This window comes from Cryptomeria japonica, chromosome 10 (genome assembly GCF_030272615.1).
Source record: "Cryptomeria japonica chromosome 10, Sugi_1.0, whole genome shotgun sequence".
NCBI lineage: Eukaryota > Viridiplantae > Streptophyta > Pinopsida > Cupressales > Cupressaceae > Cryptomeria > Cryptomeria japonica.
The window spans coordinates 683,091,800-683,119,545 of NC_081414.1; the positions used below are offsets into that span (position 1 = coordinate 683,091,800).

Below are 27,746 nucleotides of genomic sequence, written 5' to 3' on the forward strand. Positions count from 1 at the left end.
TATAAGAAAAATGACATGGATATCATCAAATATCATATATAAAAAATAAGATAAAAAATAATAATAAAAGAAATGAAAGAAAATCAAGACATCTTCGTTATTATGTCATTGACTAAAAACAAATATTAATCATGATAATTTATTTTCACAAATTTGAATAGATATTTTCCTATCAACACAATCATTATCATTATACTTACACAATCAAAATCATTTCCATTGAATTTATAATACGTAAATATAGGTTGTTTATTATCACCATCAATTATCCAACAGTTCTTTCCACTGTATCACAGTTGTCATCTTTCCTTGATAGCTAAAAGAACCATATTATCTATGCAGCTTTTTGCAATGTAAAATTGTTGAGAAGAATATTGTGGTTTGGCTCCTCCAAACGATCCAAACAAGTTTGTAAGAACCAGCCATTTTGGTATACTTCCAAGCAACCTCAATGGCGACCACTTTAAACAATGATATTTGAGTCGGCGTTCACGTAAAAAAGTGTTCAAAAGATAAAGCAGTCCCTTTTTGACTTATCACTTTAATCCGCCGACTTCTTCTACTACGGTGTGCAGGCGCAGGTAAATGATATTACTGTTCTGTCAATGTTATCAGAACTTACAAGTCATCGACGATTAAAAATTCTTCCCTTAATAAGTAGCCAATTATGTATATTATTTTTAAACAGACTAATCAGTATTTGATGTGACATGTGTAAAGTCTTAAAATGCATTATTATGCCATCGGCATGAACTATCCATATAAATATTAAATTGATACTATCCAAACTAAAAAGTTATATTCAAAATAATATTTTTAATCAATAAGTACAACAATAAATTAGAATTTAAATAATATATTGACAAAAAAATTATATTTTGCAAGTGTTAAGCTATTTATATTTTCAAATTATAATGAAAATTAAAATATCGGCTAGCATATAATATTTTCTAATACCAATTTTTTTTAAAATAATGATAATTTATATTAAAAATATAATATCACAACCAAAATCATATCGAAACTATGAGAATCCTTTATGAGATTTATGATTCCAATGGAACCAACGATCCTTGATGTAAAGTGGTTCTGATAAAGAACACAAGAATCCAAAGAAAAGAAAAAGAAAGAAGAATGGTCTCACCATGGAGGAAGTATAGGTGGCCAAAAACATAAGAAAATATCTAGTCCAACAATCAATTAAAAGTGAAAGTGCCAAAAATGTAAGGTTTGTGCTTGATGTAGGATAAGAGATGAAGTACAATTTTAGCCTAAGGCTTGATCATCAATAGGTGATTTGGAGAGGGTCCACTGGGCTTTTTAATTCTTTTTTGGGTATAGTAGTCTATAGGACCTTTTTTTGCTACCAAAGGCTATAGAAACACATTTGTTTTTCAATATGCATTGAATGTCCATTCTTGAAATGTTTCTTTTTAATGGACCTTTATCTACCTATATTAATTCTCACCAACCTTATTTAACTACCAAAATCAGATCTTTAACTTCTTTTGAGACAATTTGATTTATGTTTTCTAATGTAACTTCTTAGGAAAGTCTATACCATACTTCATTTACAATAACTATTGTAGAAATCCCTTTTCTAACATCCCATCTCTTCCAAATAAACTTTCTTGAGCACATATAATATATTAACAAGAAATGAATTCAGGTGTTCTCTCACTCGTCCTAGATGCTTAGATTTCGTTAACGTGGTTACATTTCAAGGATAGATTGGTAGCTAGGGTTTCTTATAAGCCTCCCATATTTCTTCTTGTTTGAACATCTCTTTCAAAATAAAAAGCAACATGTTGCCTACTGTTAGTTCTTCCTTCGTTTCCTTCCAATAACATACAATCTTTTGTAGCTTTGCAATAATAAACAGGCCCTAGATGGCTCCATATTAATGAAAGTTAGCATTCTTTACCTCTTACCGCATCTTCTAAGATGTGCAAAGCTTTTTCCTTCATGGTTGCATGATTTATTTGTATGTTTTTATGCATGTATGTTATGTGGACTCTTTGTCGTCTATTATGATCGTAGAGATCGATAAAAGACGAAGTCTAACAAAGCTATCTTGAATCACTGCTGCTCATTGTTGACCGGACCCAATAATTTTCTCATGCATCCTAATAAACACGTTTCTCATGGACCACAAAATTGTCGCTACCTATCCACATGTCTATAAAAGCAATATAATACCCCCAATAATAGATGTTCTTACTTCAAGACTTAGTTTCTCAAATCGGACTTGATGGGCAACGCAATTTTGTTCAGACGACATCATGGGCATGTTAAGATAATGAAATTAGATGGGCAAGTGATGAAGGTGAAGGGGCCTCTCATAGTTGATGACATCCTTGCAGATTATCCGGGCTATGTCATTTTGCATTCAGAAGCAGTTCGTCATATGGGAGTGAAAGCAAAACCTCTTGATGGATCTGCAACTCTCAACGCTAAGCACCTCTATTTTCTTGTTCAATTGCCAAAGGTAGAGAATCACAAACGGGAGCCAAGAAGAGTTCGTTCAGGGATACCCATGAATGCAAAGTCCAGGCTTGAAAGTATGCTCTTAACACACAGATCCATTTCTGATATTTCTCACATGAATTGTGACCCATCATCTTCTGAGATCATGAGTGAAGATAATGGAGCTGTGAGGGTTAAAGTCAGGTTGACAAAAGCTCAGCTTATTGAAATGCTGGGTGAGAGCCAAGAGAGCTTTGATACAGTGGAAAGAATCCTGGATTCAATACTCAACCATGAGAAATTCCAGCAAATGGAGGGAGGAAAGGAGGAGGAAGATAGGGAGGAAAACGAGGAGAATTTGGCATGGAAACCTTCCTTAGGGAGCGTAGGTGAAACTTGCTGAAAAAGCGAGGGGCTTATGGATTCCTCTGCTAATGTTAACATCTCGTTTACATAGATGTTAATTTGCTTCCGAGCTGTTATGAGTTAATAACCATTTGTTCATAAGCATTTGTGAAAAACATTTATTCATCCATTACAGATTAAGCATGTGAGGTTTTCGCCCCTACACAATAGAAAAGTCTTCTAATCATGTAGTCTCTTCTAAAAAAAAGGTCACTGCGTCCTCTAATGGTGTGTAGTCCTATGGAATATGTTCACCTTCACCTCTATACTTATTTTTGAGTTTGTTTATTCTTAATATCACACAGTTACTTGGTTGAAGATGTAAAAATTAACCTTGGTTTATCTCAATGGTTTGAAAAGCCTGTGGTATGGTAGAGAAAAAGAGATTTGTTAGTACACGTCAAGAATACTTTGCAACTAAAAAATCTAATGTATTTGGAGTAATATCTAAATACGAAAATCTAGCTGTGATTCTCTTGAACTAGATATCATTTTGTAATTCCTAAATTGAGTAACAAATGGTTTCAAATGATATAGGAGATGCTAATAATATATGGTCTTAGTAATTAATTTCAAATAATTGGCATATGGGTTAGTGAGGTGAAACTAATTTTGTGAAAGATTTGATGCTTTTGGCCATCAAAGTTTGAACCATTTTAAAATTAGTAGACTATTTTAGATGGTGTATATTGATCATGAGTTGATTCACATATTAAATATATCAAATAAAGTGCAATGACAATGCATTGAAGATATTTATGTAAAGTGACATTAATGAATTTATTAAAGTGTAGAATATGTACATTTATAAGAGCTTGATTTTTCTCTTATTTTTCACGTGTATGCCAATCTACATGAATAATACACTCCAAGGTATGAAAAATGATAAGATAAAAATATAACATTTTTAGGGGATGATTTCATGATGTCTTCATGTATCAATAATTTTTTTTATTTACACCTTAAAAGATGTCATTAGTCATATTATTGGTTCTCAATTTTTTGTCTCCCTAAAAATAATGCCAAACCCTAATGCTAGGTAATGCAAACAAAAGAAATCATGTTAAAATTATTTTTTAGATAGTGCAAATATTAGACTGATCCATTGAAGCAAGTAAAATTTCCTTTGACATTTTTGGTGAATTATCTTAAGGTATTTAAAACATGAGGATAATCTTAACAACTATACCCAAGCTATTTTGAATCCCTAAGATTCATCAAAAGATTCATGAAAACATTGGATCCAATCAAACCTATAAAAATAAGAAGAAAAAGATCATCCTTGTATTAGTCATTAGGGGTTAAATAATTTTAGTTTCTTTTTAGCAGTTTTGGTTTTACTTTCTACTTCAACAACTCTATGTAGTTCAACTACTCTGAAACTACTTTCTTTTTTCTCAAGTTGTTTCTTCTTTTTTGGTAAGATAACAATACATACACCATTTCTTCTTTTGCCATTTTTCTATTTTTTTTATAAATCCCAACCTAACAGGTATCAAAGCACAGGGATGTATATATGAATTTTATGAAGACATTGGAGCACTCCATAGATTTAGTAAACTGATTAAGGCAAAATCAATTAATTTTTTATTACAAAGATTCATTATCTTTCTTTTTTATTCTAAATTTAAGTAAGAACAATTGAGCAATCATTTTGAATCTACAAACTATGTATATATATTTTTAATCCACAATGCAAAATATTGAATAAATGATTAGGGAAACTTTAAGTGGAATAGATTCTTGGGTATAATGACATAGAAAAATAGAAAATACACTTATTTTCAATGATCTATGGTGTAATATTTTTCATGGAGATGTCTAGACTATTTAACACCAACTATTGTTAAAGAGAAATAAATTTGGTTCAAAAGCTTTGTCCTTTGTAGGAGTATTTGTCAATGGAGATGTGCTTAGACACATATAGGGATGCACATTTTATTGGGAATCCCTTCATATAAATTAAGAGATAGATATAATTTTTAGTCTAAATTATTGTTCATTCAATTACAATTAAAGTTATTTAATCTTTCAAGTTGAAGAATAGAGATGTCATAAGTTTGCCTTCTAAATTATAGCCATAAAATAAGATGTTGATTTTGTTGGTGGGAAAGTTGATATCTATCTCACAGCCTTCATAAAGGTGCTTCTTCCAACACATTCCACTTATTTTGAGTCTCTTCAAGCTACTAAGCAATTGAAGACCGTCACTTTTGATCAATTGGTTGCAAAGTTAGCAAAACGTGAAAAATGTTTTGGAAGGAAAATTAATAACATTGGTGAAAATGTCTGTCTTACACATCAAAAAGATAACTTCCAAATAAGATTTCTTCTAGAGGTGTTCATAGTGATAGAGGAAAACGTAGAGGTCAATAGAAAAATAGAGGAAGAGGATGTTCACATGGTAAATGTCATTCCCAATATGACAATAAAAATGATAGGAAACACTTATATTGTAAGAGATGTGGTTGAAAAGGGAGTCATGAAGTACATGAATGAAAAATCTCATGGGATAAGATAGAAAATTATTAAAAATATATATATATATATATACATATATATAACAAAAACATATTGATAACGCTTTAGGCCCAATTTTCTTGTGGAATGACAATGATCAATATGTGCCTCTATTTTACAATTTGCCTATTATAATTCATTTAATTATTCATGGTATGATGCTTGGGTCTTAGATACTAGAGCCACATAACATATGACATTTCAACAAGATTTTTTTGAATAATTTAATGCAGGTGTTTGTTGTAAAATCTATTAGTCAAACAATTCAAGCCTCAAACATGTTGGAAATGGAGCCAATTGATTAAAACTACCTAGTCTTCCTGATTTTCTACTACATGATGTCAAACAATCTCTCCTAAATTTCTTATCATACATCATTTGTCAGCCTCTTCAACTTTACCAATGACCACAAATTGATATCAATGACAACACATATTGAGTTGACATCAATGACAATGCCATACTACACACATTGCCAACAATCTCCCCATTTGTCATTGATGGAAACATACATATTTATCTACAAATATTTTCTTCATTTATCTATACATAATCCCTTTTGACAAAACAACTAAATGTACATTCTCACCCCATATGACATCAAGGAAAAAGGGCATGTTGTCTCCTACTATGGACAACCAAAAATATCGCATATTCTCCCCCTAATTGCATGGAAAATTTTGTTGTTGTATAGCTCTATGTGGAGGCTTGCAATATCTTTTTTGATTTGTGATTGAATAATTTTTGTATATGAACTTGCAACTCCCTTAGAAGGTAGAATACCTTTACACATTACCTTAAGGTAGGCTAGTGTTACATTCCAATTTTCCTTTATTGAGGAAAGAATTTGATTATTGCACTCGAATTGTATATACATATCCTCAAGCACATCTACATTGTATTTCAAATATCTAATAACTAGTTTATGTGTTATAACTAATTATCAAAATATTAGTTAAAAGTGTGATATATTATTCCAAATTGAAATGAAAACCATTACTAATTTTGTTTTGAATGACAATTCAAATATTGAATTGATATAAATGTAGGACTCTAACGTAATGATACCTAGTTTATTATCAATATGACAACTATTTATAATATTTACTAGATTTAAAAATAATGAAATAAAATAAAATTGGTACATATCAATTGCACGTGATAAAATAAGTACAATGTGGATAGAGTGCAAATAGGGAACTTGATCTAGTTGACCAAACATTTCATGAAACATAAAAAATATAAGCAAGATACATACATTACTTGCTTGAAATTTCTATATATATAGAAATTTAGACAACACACATGAACTCATTAATAAAATGTGGTAGCATAGGTGATACATATGAATTTATTGACATATTATTTTAACAAATTTTATCTACTAAAATAAACCTACATAAGAAAGGCATGAGATTTATTTGATAGAATGCTTCAAGAATATTACCTTTTGAAGATAAAACCCAAAGACAATGAACATAGAATACTTGTCAAAATAATAAATAGACAAAGTCAAAATAATATGTCAATAAATTCATATGTATCAAAATAGCTCTTGAAAGTTAGAGAAAAATGGATTGAATTGCTAATTTTAATGTTGCTATACTTTACCTACATAGTTGACTACATTATCAACCAACTGTAAGAAATCCAAACATGTATAAAAAATGTCAAAGAAAAGTTAATTATGATAACTAGAAATCATCAAGGTTTTAAGAGGATTATATTTAGAAATTAATAGGTACATAGATCACTAATGATAGTAATTCTAACATAAATGCTGCAAATAACACGAAGCTAGACAATTGAACTGTACTTTGCACCATATAATACAAAATTTTTAAGGATTATAGCTAAAGTATTAGTTATCTATGTAATTGGGTATAAAATCCATTCCAAAGATTGGCCCAAAATTTTAAATGAGAAAGATATTTCTTTAGACTCAATTGGTCTTGAATCACTCCTCTCCCTTCTCTTCTACAAAAAAAAATTAAAAGAAAATCACTCCTTTCTATCACTAAGCCTTTCATAAACATAAGAGTGACCAAATATTGCTTTTTGTCCCCTCTATTGAACCTTGAATGGCTATTTAAATCTTGGAAAAGATAATATAGTAATCAATAATAGCTCCATTTCTATTAGTTATTGAAGTGAATTATACAAATTTAGTATTTAAGAAACATACTACGTTTTAGTTAAATAAAAAATATTTTATTATTAAAAGTTAATCATATTAAATATGTGGTTATGATCTATAATATTCACAATATCATTTTGGAACATGAAATACATGTTTTTGATTAAAGGAAAATCTAGTTTTGAAGGGACCCAAAATCCTTTACAATCAGATTTTGAAAGGATATGGAACCGACAACCAAAAAGTTGTCCAACCCAAAACTATAGACAACCAAGGAAAAAGACTACAAAAAGAACAGCTTGCAACCATTCACACAATGATGCAAAAAGAACAACTTGTAGCCAACAAAAAACTAGTCCTCAAACAAGAACTATCATGATTTATATTTCGAGGTACTCTTGTGGGAGCAGAGAGTCATGTCAAAAGAGGGATTAGAGAACTTACCTTTCTTACCCTTGACAGAAATCCATCCCTCTTCCACTTGCATTGTCATGTCATGCCACCCTAGCACATTATTATTTTGTGAGAGAAAGCCAACAACCATAGACTTAGAAATCCCTGCTGGTATGGCTTTATCAAAAAGGCCACCAAAATTAGAAATCCATGTCAGCTTGGCTTTATGATAAAGGTCACCAAAATTAATGGCCAAAACATTATCTCTAGAAAAAGCATCCCCACCAGCTAGAGACTCTTGCACGGTTTCAAAAACCCCAACAGGGGATGCCCTAAGATACTATGAAAAACTCCTAGGTTGTTCAATTTCTTCATGACGGTATAATGCTAATGAGAAGCATCATTTCACCATGTGGTTGTCGATGCCTTTTTTCTCAAAACCATAATGCACTATCGCATGACTAGTTTTGAAGAATCTTCTACAATGGAAGGGAATCCCTTCATAGTCCAAGGCTTGGGCCCAAGAACCCTTAGAGGATCTAAGTAAAATATTAGCAGACAACCCTTTTGAAACATCCAAATCAACCAAAATGCAAGCAAATGTGGAGTGGAAGATATCAATGGATTCATCATTTGTCATCAAGAAATCTCCCAGGGCATTACCCACTTCCTCTAAAAGAGAATCATTCTATAAATGAAGTGGGAGATTAGGAAGCCTAACCCAAGTTGGAATATTATTGAACATTTCAATAGAAGGGTTGAAATTAGGGTGCCAAGGCTTGATCATTAACAAAAATTTATCCTCCCAGCTAAAATAGTTATCACATAAGATTTTGTTTCTATCTTGAGCATTATCAAACCTAGAAACAAAAAACCCCTTAGCCATGGGAAAAATATGGACTTTAGCAATAATAAGAGGCTCGCATTAATCAGAGACTGAGGTGTGCAACTGAGAGAGAGAAGGCCAAAAACCCCTAAATCGATAGACCATACAATTTAAAGAGAAAATAGATGCATTATAAGAAATCTCCTCTACCGTATCATCTTTCAGATTAACTAAAATGTCATTAGTAACAGGGATGAACTCATGATGGGTTGGGGTTTGGGATAGACTAGCCTAGTCTATGCTCTTGGATCCTCCCCTTGGATCACCTGGTGTTCTCTTCACACTCTAGGGTCTCTAGGACTTCCCTTGCCTGAGGAATCCACTGACCTTGCCCAATCCACCCACCAATGAGTTGCAATGTTGCTCCTAAGATCTCACCTACTCATGAGACTCAAAAACCCTTACTATGGCTAATAAGGGCTTGGCTTGTTCCACACCTTCCAAGGTCTTAGCAAGGATAGGTCAGGTCTTTTTCATGGTTTTTCCACCCATACATGTGTCCCCAAGAGGTTTCAAGCCTTCAACCCCTTACCGATTTCACTATTTTGTGTTTTTGCCTACAAAATAGGGCTACAAGGATTTTGACCAATTAGGCCTCCTACTCGGTCCTTTAGGGATCCCTCTCACAAATGGTGCACAAGCAACCTGATGCAGAGCATCATGAAAAACCCTTCAAGAACCCCAAATCAACATGGAGTTCCAATCTCAACACAACATCTTCACTTGCATTAGAGGCATAATCTGATCATAATAATCATTATACAATCCAAAACAATATTAATATCAACCAACCAATCCAATATCAAATCCATCATATCATTTTATAACCCCTTGAACATTAATCAAGACCAAAAATGCATTATGCTGTCCCGGTTAATGACAGTTTGATATACCCGTACTCAGTTATTAATAACATTAAAGCTTGCGCATATTTGGAAGATCGCTTCGGTGAGGCTGTAGAAAACTAGGTTTATAAAACTATATCCAAAATTGAGAATGATCCAACGGTTCATTTGAAATTTATTCCCTCTGTACCGAGACATTTTTGACTGTTACAGAAAAAACAAGAAATGTGCATACCCAGTCCGCCTAGGGCATCAAATATCTCATTAAATACCTAACCAATCACATTGAAACTAAATTAATTTGAAATATAGTTCAAAACTATATCAAACAACAAATTTACAACAATTTCCAATGGTGAAATCAAAAGATTTTAGTGAAACTCTCCACAAACCCCAATTTGGAGGGTTTTTTGACAGTTTTCACCAAATCTTGCATAACTTGCTTCAAAATGATTGAAATTGAATGAAACCAAAGGGAAAACAAAGTTAACTCGTGACATTATCATATCCAATACATTTCCAATGGATACCAATGATTTTTTATAAAGAAAAATGTGAAAGATCAGACTGCAATACCGAGAAAACAATGTGGAGTGTGTAAAAACTTCAAATATTATTCATTTCCTTCCTCCAATATTACACACACCCCTTGGATTCGACCAAAGGATGGTTTTTATAACCTCCACACATCCATATGGCAGTTACAACTACCTAAGACCAATTACATTCTTGGTTTGCAACTTTATAATGCAATTTGTGCTTGACAACTTTTTTGACACAATTGACAATGTTGACATTTTGATAAATATGATCCCTAATCTTTGCTTGTGCACTTGAAATACATTTAGATGGACTCAAAAAAAAATTTACATCCTATTTACCCTTCCATGGGTATATTTTCACAATGTGACCTCCTAGACCATATTAGGACTCAAATACACATCTTGAACAAATGTCTTACAATGCTTCACAAAATGACTCAAAATACATTAAAATGACCATATAAACTCAAATATGAGTGAAATGATTCATGACATGATCTTTAACCTCCTGGTGTATGTTTGGGTTAGGTGCTCCTGCACCATACTACCGACCTTGAAAGCTTTCCAAGTCCCTTGGAAACAACTTGCAAGAAAATCTTGTGTCTTGGACTGAAACTTTGTCTTTGTCTTCATCTTTATCTTTGCCTCTTCCTTTCATCATTCTCTCATTATCCTCATGCTGCTACTACCAAATTCAAAAAGGTAATGATCCTCTCAACTACTCACATCCATGGAGTATCCAATGGCTGCAACTCAAGGTGTTCCTCAGGCATCCACACAAACTCACACTTCCTTTGCCTCACTTAGGAGTCTCTTTTTCCTCTCTCCCTACTCTTTTGGCAACCACAACCAGGTTCTCTCCTCAACCTGTTCCTCTGCAGTTAGGTGGATCCAACACTTGCAACCAAACACAACATAAACAACTTTCCTAGCCCAAATCTTTTGCTGGGCATTGATACCAATTTGATGCGGAGCATCATGAAAAACCCTTCAAGAACCCCAAATCAACATGGAGTTCCAATCTCAACACAACATCTTCACTTGCATTAGAGGCATAATCTGATCATAATCATCATTATATAGTCCAAAACAATATTAATATCAACCAACCAATCCAATATCAAATCCATCATATCATTTTATAACCCCTTGAACATTAATCAAGACCAAAAATGCATTATGCTGTCCCGGTTAATGATAGTTTGATATACCCGTACTCAGTTATTAATAACATTAAAGTCTGAGCATATTTGGAAGATCTCTTCGGTGAGGCTGTAGAAAAATAGGTTTCTAAAACCATATCCAAAATTGATAACGATCCAACGGTTCATTTGAAATTTATTCCCTCTGTACCGAGACATTTTTGACTGTTACAGAAAAAACAAGAAATGTGCATACCCAGTCCGCCTAGGGCATCAAATATCTCATTAAATACTTAACCAATCACATTGAAACTAAATTAATTTGAAATATAGTTCAAACCTCTATCAAACACCAAATTTACAACAATTTCCAATGGTGAAATCAAAAGATTTTAGTGAAACTCTCCACAAACCCCAATTTAGAGGGTTTTTTTGACAGTTTTCACCAAATCTTGCATAACTTGCTTCAAAATGATTGAAATTGAATGAAACCAAAGGGAAAAAAAAGTTAACTCATGCCATTATAATATCCAATACATTTTCAATGGATAGCAATGATTTTTCATAAAGAAAAATGTGAAAGATCAGACTGCAATACCCAGAAAATAATGTGGAGTGTGTAAAAACTTCAAATATTATTCATTTCCTTCCTCCAATATTACACACACCCCTTGGATTCGACCAAAGGATGGTTTTTATAACCTCCACACATCCATATGGCAGTTACAACTACCTAAGACCAATTACATTCTTGGTTTGCAACTTTATAATGCAATTTGTGCTTGACAACTTTTTTGACACAATTGACAATTTTGACATTTTGATAAATATGACCCCTAATCTTTGCTTGTGCACTTGAAATACATTTAGATGGACTCAAAACAAAATTTTACATCCTATTTACCCTTCCATGGGTATATTTTCACAATGTGACCTCCTAGACCATATTAGGACTCAAATACACATCTTGAACAAATGTCTTACAATGCTTCACAAAATGACTCAAAATACATTAAAATGACCATATAAACTCAAATATGAGTGAAATGATTCATGACATGATCTTTAACCTCCTGGTGTATGTTTGGGTTAGGCGCTCCTGCACCACAACCCAAAATCCCAAAATGGAGTACCATTCATTTGGCCAGGGCTCAAAGATTTTCTAGGTTTTAGGCCTCCAAGTGGCCGTACAGTGCCCTAGGTCAATTTTAAGGGTTTTTAGGAGGGTTTTTAGGACTGCTAGGGTCACAGTGTGGGTTTGTTTCTTTTGCCACCTTGTCTGGATTGGTGGAGGCTTCTCCTTCACACCAATGGTGCTTCACACACTCCTATACACTTCCTCCAAAGGGTGTAGTCTCCTTTGACCAACCTTGCTCTCCAAGACCTCTGCAACTTAACCCTTCCTAGCCGGGTACTGGCCAGTCTCGCCTAACCCTTCCTAGCCGGGCACTGGCCAGTCTCACCTAGGATTGGGTCTCTTGATGGCCTTCTTGCATTTTCAAGGGCCCTTCTTGCTTTGCAATAAAGTACAAGTTATACACTGTCATTCCCCATGGTTTCATGGTGGTTCCACAATGGGGAATGGAGTTATGCAACCATTTACACAATCCTGTCCAAAACTAGATAGTAAGAAGACAACTTACAAACTATTTACAAACACACTCAATCTGCAAATAAAAACCTAATCTAATTGCTCACAATGAAAGTATTTACACCATAGAAGACATCCACATAGTTTTGCATGCAAATCAATCCATTAACTTGCTTGGTTGCTTCATTCAAACTGACTGGTAACCAACAAACAGTCACAGCCAGGTCACTTTGCTTGGACCATACAATTTCTGACATCCAACCCATTAACTTAGGGTTTGGAAATACTTATACTACCCATACCTCAGTCGGTGTGCTAAAATTAGGGCTCTCCACACTCAAAAAATGTCTTTGACCATTTGGGTGGAAAAGTTGCTTGACAACTTTAAAAAGTTGTCATGCAACTTTTGCATCTTTTAAGCAACTTTGCCATTGTTGCTTTTCATGACTCCTAAGCCTATTTTGGGCTATCCTAAGGACAATAGCATGCCAATAAGGCCTAACACACATCCAAGGTACACTCAACCTCTCCTGCACAAGAAATCACAACAAAACACTAAGGACCTAAAACTAGGGCCTAGTCTAGAAGAAATGAGCTCATGGCTCTTATTCATATACAATGGCTTCAAAAGAAGCATAAAACCAACAAAAAAAAGAAGGAGGAAGAGCTTGGAAGGGTGGTCCTGCACCATACTCCCCCTCTGTACACAACTAAGACATAGAAGAAGAGATGAGAGTCAGGTCTATTCCAAGTGTCTTGAACTTGCTCTCCTCCACCCAAGTAGCTTCTGACTCAGGCTGTCCTGCCCACTTCACCAAGTGTTCCATGTAGACCTATTGTCTAGTGGACTTCTTTACTCTAGATTCCAGGATCTCCTCTACTATAGGCTTCTTAACCTATGGTAAGACATTAACATCTAGGTCCTGCAACACCTTGGCTTGGTTCTCAATCTGCCCTTCTATCTCACCCTTGTACATGATCAGGTCAGCTACATTAAAGACTGGTGATATAGCCAAATCTGAAGGTAGGTCAACCTTGCAAGAATTCTTACCATATTTTGATAGGATTCTACAAGGTCCTACCCTCTTCATCTGTAGTTTAGTAGGCTTACCACTTTGCATCCTAGCTTTGCTCAAATGGACCATCACATAGTCACCCACCTTGAACTGAACCTCTCTCCTTTTCTCATCCATCTTTGCCTTTAGTTTTTGAGTGGATTCAAGGATGGCCTTCTTAACTTTCTCTTGGACTTCCTTGATGGTTTGAGTGAAGTCCTCTGCTTGCCCACTCTTCATTTCCAAACTACCAAGGTCTCTTAACTCACATACTCCTCTTGGATGTTTGCCATAGACAACCTCAAAAGGACTTCTACCAGTGGTCCTATTCACACTGTCATTATATGCATACTTTGCTTGAGAAATGATTAGGTCCCATGTTTGGCCATACTCCTTAGTTAAACACCTCAACAAGTTACCTAACACCCTATTGATAACTTCAGTCTAACCATCAGTTTGTGGATGGTAAGTTGAGCTAAATGACAACTTAGTTCCTAGTCTCCTCCATAATGTTTGGCAAAAATGGACCATGAACTTGCTATCCCTGTCTGAAACAAGGCTTAAAGGGACTCCATGAATTCTAACAATCTCCTTAAAGAAGAGATGTGCAACATAGCTTGCATCATGTGTAGTCTTACATGGAATGAAATGGCTCATCTTGGAAAATCTATTTACTACCACATAGATGCTGTCCATACCTATCTTTGTCTTGGGAAACCCTACTACAAAGTCCATGCTTATACATTCCCAAGGTCTATTTGGGACCGGCAATGGTTGATAGAGACCAGCATTGCTTGATCCTCCCTTTGCTCTTTGGCATACACCACATTGCTCCACATACCTCTTCACATCTCTTGGCAACTTTGGCCAATAGTAGTACCTCTGTACTAAATCCAAGGTTTTGTTGACTCCAAAGTGTCCACTTAAATTGCCATTGTGTTTCTCTTGGATGAGGTTTTCCCTCATGGATCCTCTTGGCACACACAACTAATTACCTTTAAACAAGAGACCATTTTGGAGAGTGTAATCTGCATACTCACCATGGAAATGGTTCTCAAACTCTTTTCAAACCTTGTAAGCTGATGAGAAGTCTTCATCTCCTTCATAGAGGTCCTTGAAACCTTCTATTCCTATGCTCTGCAACTATAACTATTGAACTGTCAACAACTTCCTGCTTAAAGCATCTGCCACCTTGTTGAGTTGCCCCTTCTTATGCTTGATGGTGAAGGTGAAGGATTGGAGGTATTCCATCCATTTCAAATGCCTATTGCTAAGCTTCTCTTGAGTGTTAATGTAACTCAATGCCTAGTTGTCTGTGAACACCACAAATTCTTTTGGGAGTAGGTAATGCCTCCATTTCTTCAAAGACTGCACTAATGCATACAACTCTAGGTCATAGACTGAGTACTTCTTCTTTGCTTCATTAAGCTTCTCACTGAAAAATGCCATAGGTCTTCCCTCTTGACTCAATACACCACCTACTGCAATTCCACTTGCATCACACTCCAATGTGAATAGCTTGTCAAAAGTAGGTAGGAGAAGGATAGGTTTTGTGGCTACTTCTTGCTTCAACAATTGAAATGCTTTGTTAGCCTGCTCAGTCCATTTAAACTTAGTTTTTGTTGGCATATGCACACTCCAATGAGACATTGTATGTGATTGAAGGTTTTGTCATTGATGGCAACCTTGCAATCCTATGGCACCGACAAAGACATTATACCGGCATTAGCAGATCCCACTCTACACCAGCACTCAGGACACCGACATCGACACAGAAGAAAGGAAGTATACCCGCACAGAGGCCCACAAGATTTTTGTTATATAATATTTTGTTTATTATTGTAAGACGACTTGGCAAATTGTAAAATGACTCTTATATATAAAATAGATCATTGTAGACATTTTGGAATATGTGAAGAATGTGAAATAGAAGCATTAAAGAAAATATTAGGTAGACCTAATGTGCGAAATATAGGTCAAGGGGTATATGTAAAGAACAGAGTGGGAACTAGTACTGAATCGGGCATTGAAGATGCTATTGTAAAGCAGTACAGATATTGGATTTGTATAATCCTTATTGTAAGTCAGTGAGACTTCCCATTGAGCAGTGAGCTTTAGGCAGTTGGCCTTCCTACACGTGCAGGCCCCTATTGTAAGTAATATTCTCTTATTGGCTAGTGAATGAATATTGTGGGTCACAAATCCCACTGAGGTTTTTCCCACACTGGGTTTCCTCGTTAACATCTTGTGTTATGGTGTACTTTTCATGTGGATGTACTTGATTCTGTTTATTGCATTATTTCTTGCATACCAATACACTGTTATATTATGTTATACATGTTTTAAGTTAAGAAATTCTAATCATCGGTCAGATACTGATTCACCCCCCTCTCTCAGTATCTGTGGGACCCCTAACAATTGGTATCAGAGTCTGGTCCTCTATTTTCAAAAGCCTAATAGCTTGAAGAAGATCTTGACACCGGTAAAGATGGAAAATCTTATGAAGCAACTTGAAGGAGCTCTTACAAACTATGATGCAGAGAAATTGAAAAATATCAAACTAGAAGATGATTTAAGGGCAGCTCAGGATATCATTCAGGCACTTCAAGAAAATTTTACTATTGCAAGAAATAAGAGAAGAGAACTTTGTGAAAAATTACAAAATGAAAATGATGAAAAGGAATCACTTAATGTTATGATAAGCAAGTTGAAACAAGAGATCATGAAAACAAAAAATAAAATGCAGGATATGACTATGAGATTTTGCAAAGAGATTAAGGATAGGAAGAAGAATGAAGAAGAATTGACCAGAAGACTAAGTGATGCAGCAAATGAGAATACAAAACTTAGCTATGAAAATGACATGGTGAAGACAGATTTGATGCATACTTAGAATGACTCAAATGAACTAATGAGACAAAAATAAATCTTGGAAAGAGAATTGGAAACTGCAAATCAACACAAAGAAAAATTCAAGAAAAGCTCAGAGGAACTTGGCACCTTGCTGAAAAATCAAAAACCTAAAGGTGACACTTTTGGAATTGGCTTTGAAGTTGGTGAAAGCTCTGGTACTACAAATACTTAGGATCACAACAAACTGGTAAGACAACCTAATGCTTATAAATTCAATGGAAAATGCTTTAATTGTAATAAGTATTGTCATAGAGCAAATGAATGTAGATCTAGAAATTATCAGAATATCAACACACCCACCGATCAATGTTCTAAATGCAACAAAGTAGGTCACAACTCTGAAAAACTACAGAATGAATGTGAGATGTTATGTTTGTGGAAGATTTGGACATTTATTTAATCAATGCAGAACACAAACCAGCATAGGTTATGGGAAAGCTATTTAGAAAAATAATGTAACTTGTTATGCATGTAACAAGATTGGGCATATTGCTAAATTTTGTAGAAGTAAAGGAACACTGGTAGACAACAAAAGTGCTAGCTTGAAAGGTAAAGAAAAAGTTGAAGAGGTTAAGCAAGAATTATGAAAACAATGGATTAGGAAAGCTGATCTAAATATTGGGAATACTCCTCCACTGGTAGAACCAACCAATGCTTCACTGGTAGGATAGAGTGATGCTTCACCAGAAGGATAGACCAGTGCTCCACTGATAGGAAGTTCTTCATCTAATTGAAAAAATTTCCTTGAGGGTTTAGCAATCTAACGACACATGTGCTATTACTCCCTCGGTTAAGACAAGAAGTTGAAAATTACCTATTACTGGCAAACAATGTTAAGTGAATACTTAACCGGCATGCAATTAATGTGGTAGATGGCGAATAGACACTATAAAATTAAGGTTTTGGCTCCATTTCATTTCACCATGATTTCAAATTTTCGAAGAGCGCAAAGACTCCGAGCTAAGGCATTTTGAGCAAGAAGGAAGCACACTCCAAGCAATCATCCATCCAAGGCAGTAAAAGGTATTTAATCATGGCATCCACCTCTGCAATTGAATACATAGAAAACCCTACTGTTGTTGAAGTAATAAAAAGACCTAGGCCCGTATTTCAGTCAGTTCCCGAGATAGCAAAGAAGGATGATACCTTAGGTGCTTTTTCTCAAATTCCTAAGGGAATTGTATATGCTGAAGACCCTAGAATGTACATCCACTACAACATTGAAGAGTTAGGAGATGAGGAAATTAAAACCATGTATAAAACCATGATATGTGATAATACTGGCAATGTTAAAGATGAACACAAAATCATTGAAACCCTAGGATTTACAGAGATCCTTAGCATTCCTGAATTTCCAAAGGACGTGATTAGGATAGTTTTAAGTAGGGTACATGGATAATTTTTCTAGTTAGATGCAATCCACAAGATCACCAAGGAAGCTATGAAAGCTGTCATAGGGTTACCGACCACCGGTAAAAGGCCAGATAAAACCAAGAAGGTTTCCAATGACCTAGTTATAGACCTAACTGGTGCAACATTTGACAAAAGGTCTCTAAGGGTAATGATGTAAAAGATATCAATGTGAGATTCATCAGTATGATATTAGGATATAAAACAACTCATGCTAATAGACTAAATTCAGTTTCAAGTTTATGCATTAAGAGTGCTTATGATATGGTAACAGATAATGCAAAGATTGACATATGTGAATGGTTAAAGGATGAATTAATTGACAATCTTGGAAAGATCAAGAAGGACAAGAAAGGAACTTTCAGATTTGGAAATTTGTTGGTATGCCTAATGCTACACATAACAAAACAGGTTCCCGACATAGGCTACAAAGAACTTGGATATGACATACCGGTAGGCAAACAATTGACTGAACTATTCAATAACATAGGTGAGAACAAGGAAAATGATATTAATGACTTCTTTCAAGCATTAAAAGCCAAAATGAAGAAAAGAGTAAGGTTATCACAGAAGATTGTAGACAAATACAAAGATGATATATGCTTTGTCATCAAGAAAGATTAAATCTGGATGGAAGCGGTCATCCTAAGGATAGTTTGGGTAACCGAGATGGGCTATGAAATAGATGATCACATAGTTGAAACATATTCTAAAGCACTTCTGGAAGCCCCTAGAGAACCAAAAGAAGAAATATTTGGTAGTGCTAAAACCATAGAAAGCCAAATTCAATCAAAGAAAAGAGTGAAAAAGGTTGAGGTAGTTGTAAGAAAAGGGTCCAAACAAGCAAAAGCCATTAAGGAAGATGTATTGAAGAAAACTAACATAATAGAGGATGAGTTAGCAGCTCCATAGCCTGAAACTCACCTATCACTGGTAGGTACTTCTTGAGGAAGTGACATGCCTGCAACTTTTAAAAGATTTGTAAGGAAAAGAGATCCCTCACCGGCTACCACACCTTCACCTAGGAGGACAAGGCCAAAGCAACAAGCAGTGAGATCTCTGGTTAGAAGGGCCACACCAAAGAAGAAACTGACACCCAAGAAGAAGAAAAGGACAAACAAAGATTTGGCTCCTCTTGATATACTACTGAATGAAATCATAGAGGAAGGTAAACTAAAAAATATAGAAAATTTATGACACTCTAACAGCTGATGAGAAAGAACAAGTTAAGAATAGTGTTATATTGCACATGGATATGTACACGAAATTTTTTATGGAAGTAGTCAATGAAATTCCTGATGAATTATTCAAAAGAATAGAGGCAAGAAGACAAGCAGTGATAGAATTGGATAAGAAAATAAAAATTGAGAAGTTACTTGTTGTATATCCGGTAAACTCTCCACAAGAAATTGATGAACTGATTGCAAAGGCCAACCTGTCAGTATTCTCTACTGCACATTGACATATTTCACTAATGGCAAGAAGAGTTAATGAAGTGACAAAGGAAACAAAAGATGGATGGGATATATTCCTGGTTGAGAAAGAAAAAAAAGAAGAGTACAGGAACCCTAAACCTATAAAGGTATATCAGAAAGATAGAGACAAGGGGAAAGGTAAAGTTGGTGGACCACCAAGTATCAAGGTTAGAGACAACTTACCCCCACCTTCTTTAAATACTCCACCGGTAAAAATAACAACTACTGAAGATCAACCAATAGCTGAGAGTATGGATATAAAGGATAATAACCCTAATCCTGAAGTTCTATATACTGTGAATGTTTATACTCAGAAGATCAACATAGTAGTAGACAAAGATACAACTGTTAAGTTAGATATGGCTAGTGAGCCTCCGGTAGTAGGGGAAACCAATAAACTGGCAGAAGTTAAAGAGAAAAAGGTAGAAACTGAGACACAGACTAAGGCAATGCAACATATTGAGAAACAAATAGAGCTAAAGGCTCCGGAACAACAACAATCAGAATAGGTACATAAGGAAACAGTGCCACTGACAACTAGTGAATTAGGAAAACCAGTGCTTAAAGAAATGCAGACACAAACAGACCTACCAGAGGTCAATACAAGCTTGGTTACTTCCATCGGTACTCAGACTGTTAGATCATCATTAGGATATAAATCAAGAAATGTGACTGAGGTATTATTAGATTCTATCAAGAAAATAACCAACTGCAGCTCACAAGCTTACAAAGCAATTGATGATTCCATACCAATTTTGAAGGTAATAGCTCCCAACTATAATATAGATAACAAAGATTCTTAAGGAAAATTGGATACATTGTGTAAATATATCTCATAAAACATTGAGAAAATAAAGGAAGAGTCAGTGAAGGATAAGGTAGAAGTTGAAAAACATAAATTCTTTGATGAGGAAATAAAGAAGTGTAATAGAGATTTTGACACACTTCTATCGGAACTATGTAATTTGTTGAAAGAATACAAAAATATATATAAAGATACCTATAAAACAAACTTTTTGACTGTAGATATTGACAAGAAAATGAGCAAAGTATAGGATGAGATAAATAAACTTGCAGGCAGCTTTGTCAACTCACTTGATACACTATCAGTTTTTGAAGAGAAGATAACAAATTTTGAGGAAGAACTACTCAAATTGGAAAGAGAGAAAGAAAGAATAATAAATAATGCAAAACATTTGAGATCTAAACTAAGTCCAAGATTGGACTATCTAGCATCTTTGTGGAAAGAAATTTCTGAGGCATTAATACAGGGAAGCAAAACACCAGCAGAGCATTTGCAGCATCTCACTAGTACAATAAAGAGAATAGAGACAACAATAAAAGATAGCAAGAAGTTTATGGATAGTATAAACTTGATTTTGGGAGATCTTTTTCAAATTGTAACTACCCAGTTACAAGGTTGAAACCACAAACTCTACTGACATCTTGACAACCTTTGTCATTGATGCCAAAGGGGGAGTAGTGGGATGAGAAAATTCAAATCACAGGAATCATATGCTCAGAGGGAGCACATACATTTTTGGTAACATTTTTGGACTACACATTTTTGGATACTTTTTGAAATTTCTCATGAGTGTTGCCATCAATGCCAAAGGGGGAGATTGTTGGCATATGCACACTCCAATGAGACATTGTATGTGATTGAAGGTTTTGTCATTGATGGCAAGCTTGCAATCTTATGGCACTGGCAAAGACATTATACCGACTTCAGCAGATCACACTCTACACCGGCACTCAAGACACCAACACTGGCACAAAAGAAAGGAAGTATACCCGCACAGAGGCCGACATGATTTTTGTTATATAATATTTTGTTTATTATTGTAAGCCGACTTGGCAAATTGTAAAATGAATCTTATATATAAAAGAGATCATTGTAGACATTTTGGAATATGTGAAGAATGTGAAATAGAAGCATTAAAGAAAATATTAGGCAGACCTAATGTGCGAAATATAGGTCAAGGGGTATATGTAAAGAACAGAGCAGGAACCGATACTGAATCAGGCATTGAAGATGCTATTGTAAAGCAATACAGATATTGGATTTGTATAATCCTTATTGTAAGTCAGTGAGACTTCCCATTGAGCAGTGAGCTCTAGGCAGTTGGCCTTCCTGCATGTGTAGGCCCCTATTGTAAGTAATATTCTCTTATTGGCCAGTGAGTGAATATTGTGGGTCACAAATCCCACCAAGGTTTTTCCCACACTGGGTTTCCTTGTTAACATCTTGTGTTATGGTGTACTTTTCATGTGGATGTACTTGATTCTGTTTATTGTATTATTTCTTGCATACCGGTACACTGTTATATTATGTTCTGCATGTTTTAAGTTAAGAAATTCTAATCATCGGTCAGATACTAATTCACCCCCCCTCTCAGTATCTATGGGACCCCTAACAGTTTTAAGGCCTCCTTTTATGGTGTCAAGGACTGGTGGACATATGCCACTAAAGTTCCTCACAAATTTCCTATAGAATTGAGCTAATCCATGGAAACTCCTTACCTCAATCCTTGTTCTAGGTGCAGGCCAATTCAAGATTGCCTCCACTTTGCTTGGATCCATCTTCAAGGTTCCCTTAGACACCACAAATCCTAAGTAGACAAGCTCTTGCTTCAAGAAGTCACACTTCTCTAGGTTGATGGATAACATCTCCTCATGCAACCTCTCTAAGACTAACCTCAAATGCTCAAGGTGCTCCTCTTTGGTTCTGCTATAGATAAGAATATCATCTAGGTACACCACCACAAATCTACCTGTGAAGTCTTTTAACACTTCATTCATCAACCTCATTAAGGTGCTTGGGGTATTGGTGAGTCCAAATGGCATCACAAGCCATTCATAGAATCCTTCTGTGGTCTTGAAAGTAGTCTTCCACTCATCACCCTCCTTGATTCTAATCTGGTGATAACCACTTTTAAGGTCCAACTTGGTAAAATACATAGCACCTCCTAGATAGTCCATCAAATCCTCTATTCTAGGAATAGGAATCCTATACCTTATGGTGATCCTATTGATTGCCCTTGAATCAGTGCAAAGTCTCCACTTGCCTCCCTTCTTTGATGCTAGCACGACCGGGACTGCACATGGGCTGATGCTCTTCTTAATCAGTCCTTGTTCCAATAACTCCTGCACTTGCCTTGCTACCTCCTTGTTTTGATTAGGTGTGAGCTTATATGCAACTTTGTTAGGCAAGGATGCACCAGGGACAAAGTCTATTTGATGGCTGATAGACCTTCTAGGTGGGAGTGTTGCAGGCGCTCCATCACTCACTATGTCCTTATATTCTTGCAACATTTGCTTCACCTCCTTGGGTACTTCTGCCTGCAACTTGTCTACTTCCTCCTTTGGTTTCACAAAGATGGCACACTTCACTATCTCCTCCTCATGTAGTAAGTTTAAGAACTCTTTACCAGTAGCCATTAAGACACTAGGTGTTCTTGAAGTGCCCTCTTCATTCTCTGTCAAAGATTGAATCTTAAAGGTCTTGCTATCTTTCTTGAATGATATGGAGTACTCCTCTCCATCATAGATCACCTTCCTATCAAATTGCCAAGGTCTCCCTAGCAAAAGATGACAAGCATCCATAGGCAACACATCACAAAGGATCTTATCCTTGTATCCTCCAATAGAGAAATCTACCCAAGTTTGTTCATTGACTAGCACACTCTGCTCATGATTCAACCATGTCACCTTGTATGGGTTAGTGTGGGGTATCCTTGTGAGAGTTTCAACTTCTTGGTTGCCTCCTCTGATATTATGTTATCAATTGACCCTGAATCAACTATCACCTTGCAAACTTTACCAAGGATCTTGCATCTCACCCTAAACAATGCTCTCCTATGCTTAGGTTCACTCTTGACTGGCTGTCTTATCAAGACCCTATTGAACATCAGATTTTCTCCAATCTCTGATTCAATATGGTCCACCTCAGGTGTCTTACTACTTGAAGAGTCTTCATGTACATAAGCAACCCTCTTTCCATTGTTTGATGAGGTAGGATTGTCAAGGCATCTATATGTCGAGTGTCCTAATTGACCATAATTGTAACACTTCATAGTTGCAAAGTAGGAGTTACCTCTGCTAGTACCTCTACCCCTACTTGGACCACCTTGTGCACCTTTTCCTCTAGAATGGCCCCCTCTAAGATTGGTGTCACTGCCTTGCTTAGTTAACTTGGCTTCTCCTTGGTTCCTTTGCTCATTTGACTTGCTTTGATAACCACCTCGGTGATTCATTTGTTCTCTACCTCTACCTCTACCTCTATTATTAGAGTCTCCTTTCCTTTTGTTCCTCTCTTTCACCTTGATAGAAAGCTGATGACATTTTTGAACAGTAGTAGGAGTCCATAGGCTTATCTCCTCTTGAATGTTCCACTTTAGGTCGCTTAGATACCTAGCCACCTTAATAGATTCATTTTCTTGGACTTTAGATCTAAGACAAAGTTTTTGAAATTCTTTAGTGTAGGAGGTCACATCAAGGTCTTTTTGCTTCAAACCCTATCTCTTCTTATGAATTTGGACTTCATAATCCTCTCATAAGTAGTTCTCCTCGATCTTACTCACCATGGCCTTCCAATTGGCAATAGGTAGCTTCCCCATGCTAACCCTCTCTTCTTGCAAGTACTTCCACCATGTTAAAGCTGCTCCCCTTAATCTTGATTTTGCAACCTTAACCTTTTGAGCCTCTGTCACTCCCTCACACTCAAAGTGGTTTTCCATGCCCTCAATCCATTTCATGACAGTGTCTATGTCCATACTTCCACTGAAATGTGGCAATCCTTCAAAAGCTTTGGTGTTCAAAGCCTTAATAGCTTTTACAAGTGGCTCTTCATTAAACAAGGGGTCTGTTTCAGGTATAATGTCATCTATGTCAATGGTTTTCTTTCCTTTATCTTTGGTGTCTTCATCCCAAGGTTCATGTGTCCTCTGATCCACCACTTCCTGCAGCTTGTCCCTTATCTCACTCATAGCTTCTTCAAGGAGTCTATTCTTCACCTTCTTCTCTTCTACCTCTCTAGCCAGCTCTACATTAGTGACCATTGTGCTCTCCCCTATTGATTCACTAGTATATAGAGACATACATAGTCCAACAAATGTTTAACCTGCTCTGATACCAATCTGATGGGTTGGGGTTTGGGATAGACTAGCCTAGTCTATGCTCTTGGATCCTTCCCTTGGATCACTTGGTGTTCTCTTCACACCCCAGGGCCTCTAGGACTTCCCTTGCTTGAGGAACCCCCTTACCTTTCCCAATCCACCAACCAATGAGTTGCAATGTTGCTCTTAAGGTCTCACCTACTCATGAGACTCAAAACCCCTTACTATGGCTAATAAGGGCTTGGCTTGTTCCATACCTTCCAAGGTCTTAGCAAGGATAGGTCAGGTCTTTTTCATGGTTTTTCCACCCATACATGTGTCCCCAAGAGGTTTCAAGCCTTCAACCCCTTACCGATTTCACTATTTTTTGTTTTTGCCTACAAAATAGGGCTAAAAGGATTTTGACCAATTAGGCCTCCTACCTAGTCCTTTAGGGCTCCCTCTCACAAATGATGCACAAACAACCCAAACTCCCAAAATGGAATATCATTCATTTGTCTAGGGCTCAAGGATTTTCTAGGTTTTAGGCCTCCAAGTGGCATACAGTGCCCTAGGTAGATTTTAAGGTTTTTAAGGGTTTTTAGGAGGGTTTTTAGGACTGCCACGGTCACAGTGTGGGTTTTTTGCTTTTGCCACCTTGTATGGATTGGTGGAGGCTTCTCCTTCACACCAATGGTGCTTCACGCACTTCTCTACACCTCCTCCAAAGGGTGCAGTCTCCTCTGACCAACCTTGCTCTCCAAGACCTCTACAACTTAACCCTTCCTAGTCGGGCACTGGCCAGTCTTGCCTAGGATTGGGTCTCTTGATGGCCTTCCTACATTTTCAAGGGCCCTACTTGCTTTTCAATAAAGTAAAAGGTTTGCACTCTCATTCCCCATGGTTTCATGGTGGTTCCACAATGGGGAATGGAGTTATGCAGCCATTTACACAATCCTGTCCAAAACTGGACAGTAAGAAGACAACTTACAAACTATTTACAAACACACTCAATCTGCAAATAAAAACATAATATAATTGCTCACAATGAAATCATTTACACCATAGAAGACATCCACATAGTTTTTCATGCAAATCAATCCATTAACTTTTTTGGTTGCTTCATTCAAACTAACTGGTAGCCAACAAACAGTGACAGTCAGGTCGCTTTGCTTGGGCCGTACAATGTCTGACATCCAACCCATTAACTTAGGGTTTGGAAATGCTTATACTACCCATACCTTGGTCAGTGTGCCAAAATTAGGGCTCTCCATTCTCAACAAGGGTCTTTGACCATTTGGGTGGAAAAGTTGCTTGACAACTTTTAAAAGTTGTCATGCAACTTTTGCATCTTTTAAGCAACTTTACCATTGTTGCTTTTCATGACTCCTAAGCCTATTTTGGGCTATCCTAAGGACAATAACATGCCAATAAGGCCTAGCACACATCCAAGGCACACTCAACCTCTCTTGCACAAGAAATCACAACAAAACACTAAGGACCTAAAACTAGGACCTAGTTTAGAACAAATGAGCTCATGGCTCTTATTCATATGCAATGGCTTCAAAAGAAGCATAACACTAACAAAACAAAGAAGGAGGAAGAGCTTGGAAGGGTGCTCCTGCACCAACTCACCAAAATTTTGTCTTCCAGGCCAAGACCTTCGAGCCTCACTCTGCCCCAAATCGGAAGGCTGCACACCATGCAGATAGGGACGGGAGGAACCCTTACCCCCCAAATCCCCCATAGAAATGGTGAAAGTCAAGGGCCGAGAAACACCAACATCCCACAAACACAAAGTAGGGGGAACAATAAGTGGAGAAGGGCCATCACTAGTAGGGTGCGCCGAGAGCGAGGTCGCAGATGCAGATGCAAGAGAGCCGTTGATGCCATTCAAAAAATATTGGTTTTTTGAGTGTTAATACAACATTGAACATGAAATATAAGTTACTTTACATTTTCAACAATGATTTATGAAAATTATGAGTGAGTCCCCAATTTAGTAATTAATATAAGTGTCATTTTTATCGTTTAAACGTAATAGCCACATAGGTAATTGTTTGATTAAATAGCTTGCTTACGTAGATCTCATCTTATCATTCATGAGGAGTAACCAAGAATATAAGGAATCTAGTAACTAAAAAATATGCAAAGAGTTACAATACACAACAAATCAATGATATAAAATTCCATGTTCACCATATTCCTAGGTGATACCCCAACTCATTTATGTGATGAAGATTGTTTAGCTGTTTTAATTTCACATCTCTAAATAAATTATAAATTATATTGTACACTAATTTAGATTGATATGATCTATGTCTTTTACATGTCAAATTGTGTGTGTGTGCACTCTTCTATGTGTATATGTGCGTGCATACATGTGCATTTGTGTAAATCTCTTACTTATATAACACTTAGTGACAATATTCACTAAAAGATTTAGTTTTGCTAACCTGAATTCATGCACAATGATTGACTCAAGCTTAAGAAAAATATGTCAGATTCTAACCTCAATAACATATAAGAGTAATGACATGGGATCTCATCAAATGTCATAAATTAAAATCTAATTATTACGAACAAAAAAATTAAAAAAAATTCATTAATCATCTAACTCTTGATAACTTATTTTCACAATTTCCTATACCTATGAGAAAGTCTCATTATCATGATATTACAATAATCAAAATCAATTCTATTAAATTCTATTAGAGGTAAATACAAGCTGTTTACTACTGGTACCATCAATTATCCAATAATAGTTCTTTCCATTGTATCACACGTTGTCAACTAGCCTTCTTAGCTTAAAGAACTGTATTATCTACGCAGCCTTTTGCAATGCAAAAAGTTTAGAAGAATGTGGTCCT

General features: G+C 35.9%; 1 protein-coding gene across 1 annotated transcript; it reads left to right on the forward strand.

Annotated features, from left to right (window-relative positions):
- Window positions 1–2,251: 2,251 nt before the first annotated feature.
- Window positions 2,252–2,869, forward strand: LOC131063416 (uncharacterized protein At1g66480-like). The gene has a single exon (XM_057997222.2). The coding sequence runs from the start codon at window positions 2,252–2,254 to the stop codon at window positions 2,867–2,869; it is 618 nt and encodes a 205-aa protein (XP_057853205.2).
- The last annotated feature ends 24,877 nt before the right edge of the window (window positions 2,870–27,746 follow it).

Excerpts from the sequence above, each read along its gene's own strand:
- LOC131063416 (XM_057997222.2), top strand. The coding sequence starts at position 2,252 with ATGGGCAACGCAATTTTGTTCAGACGACATCATGGGCATGTTAAGATA.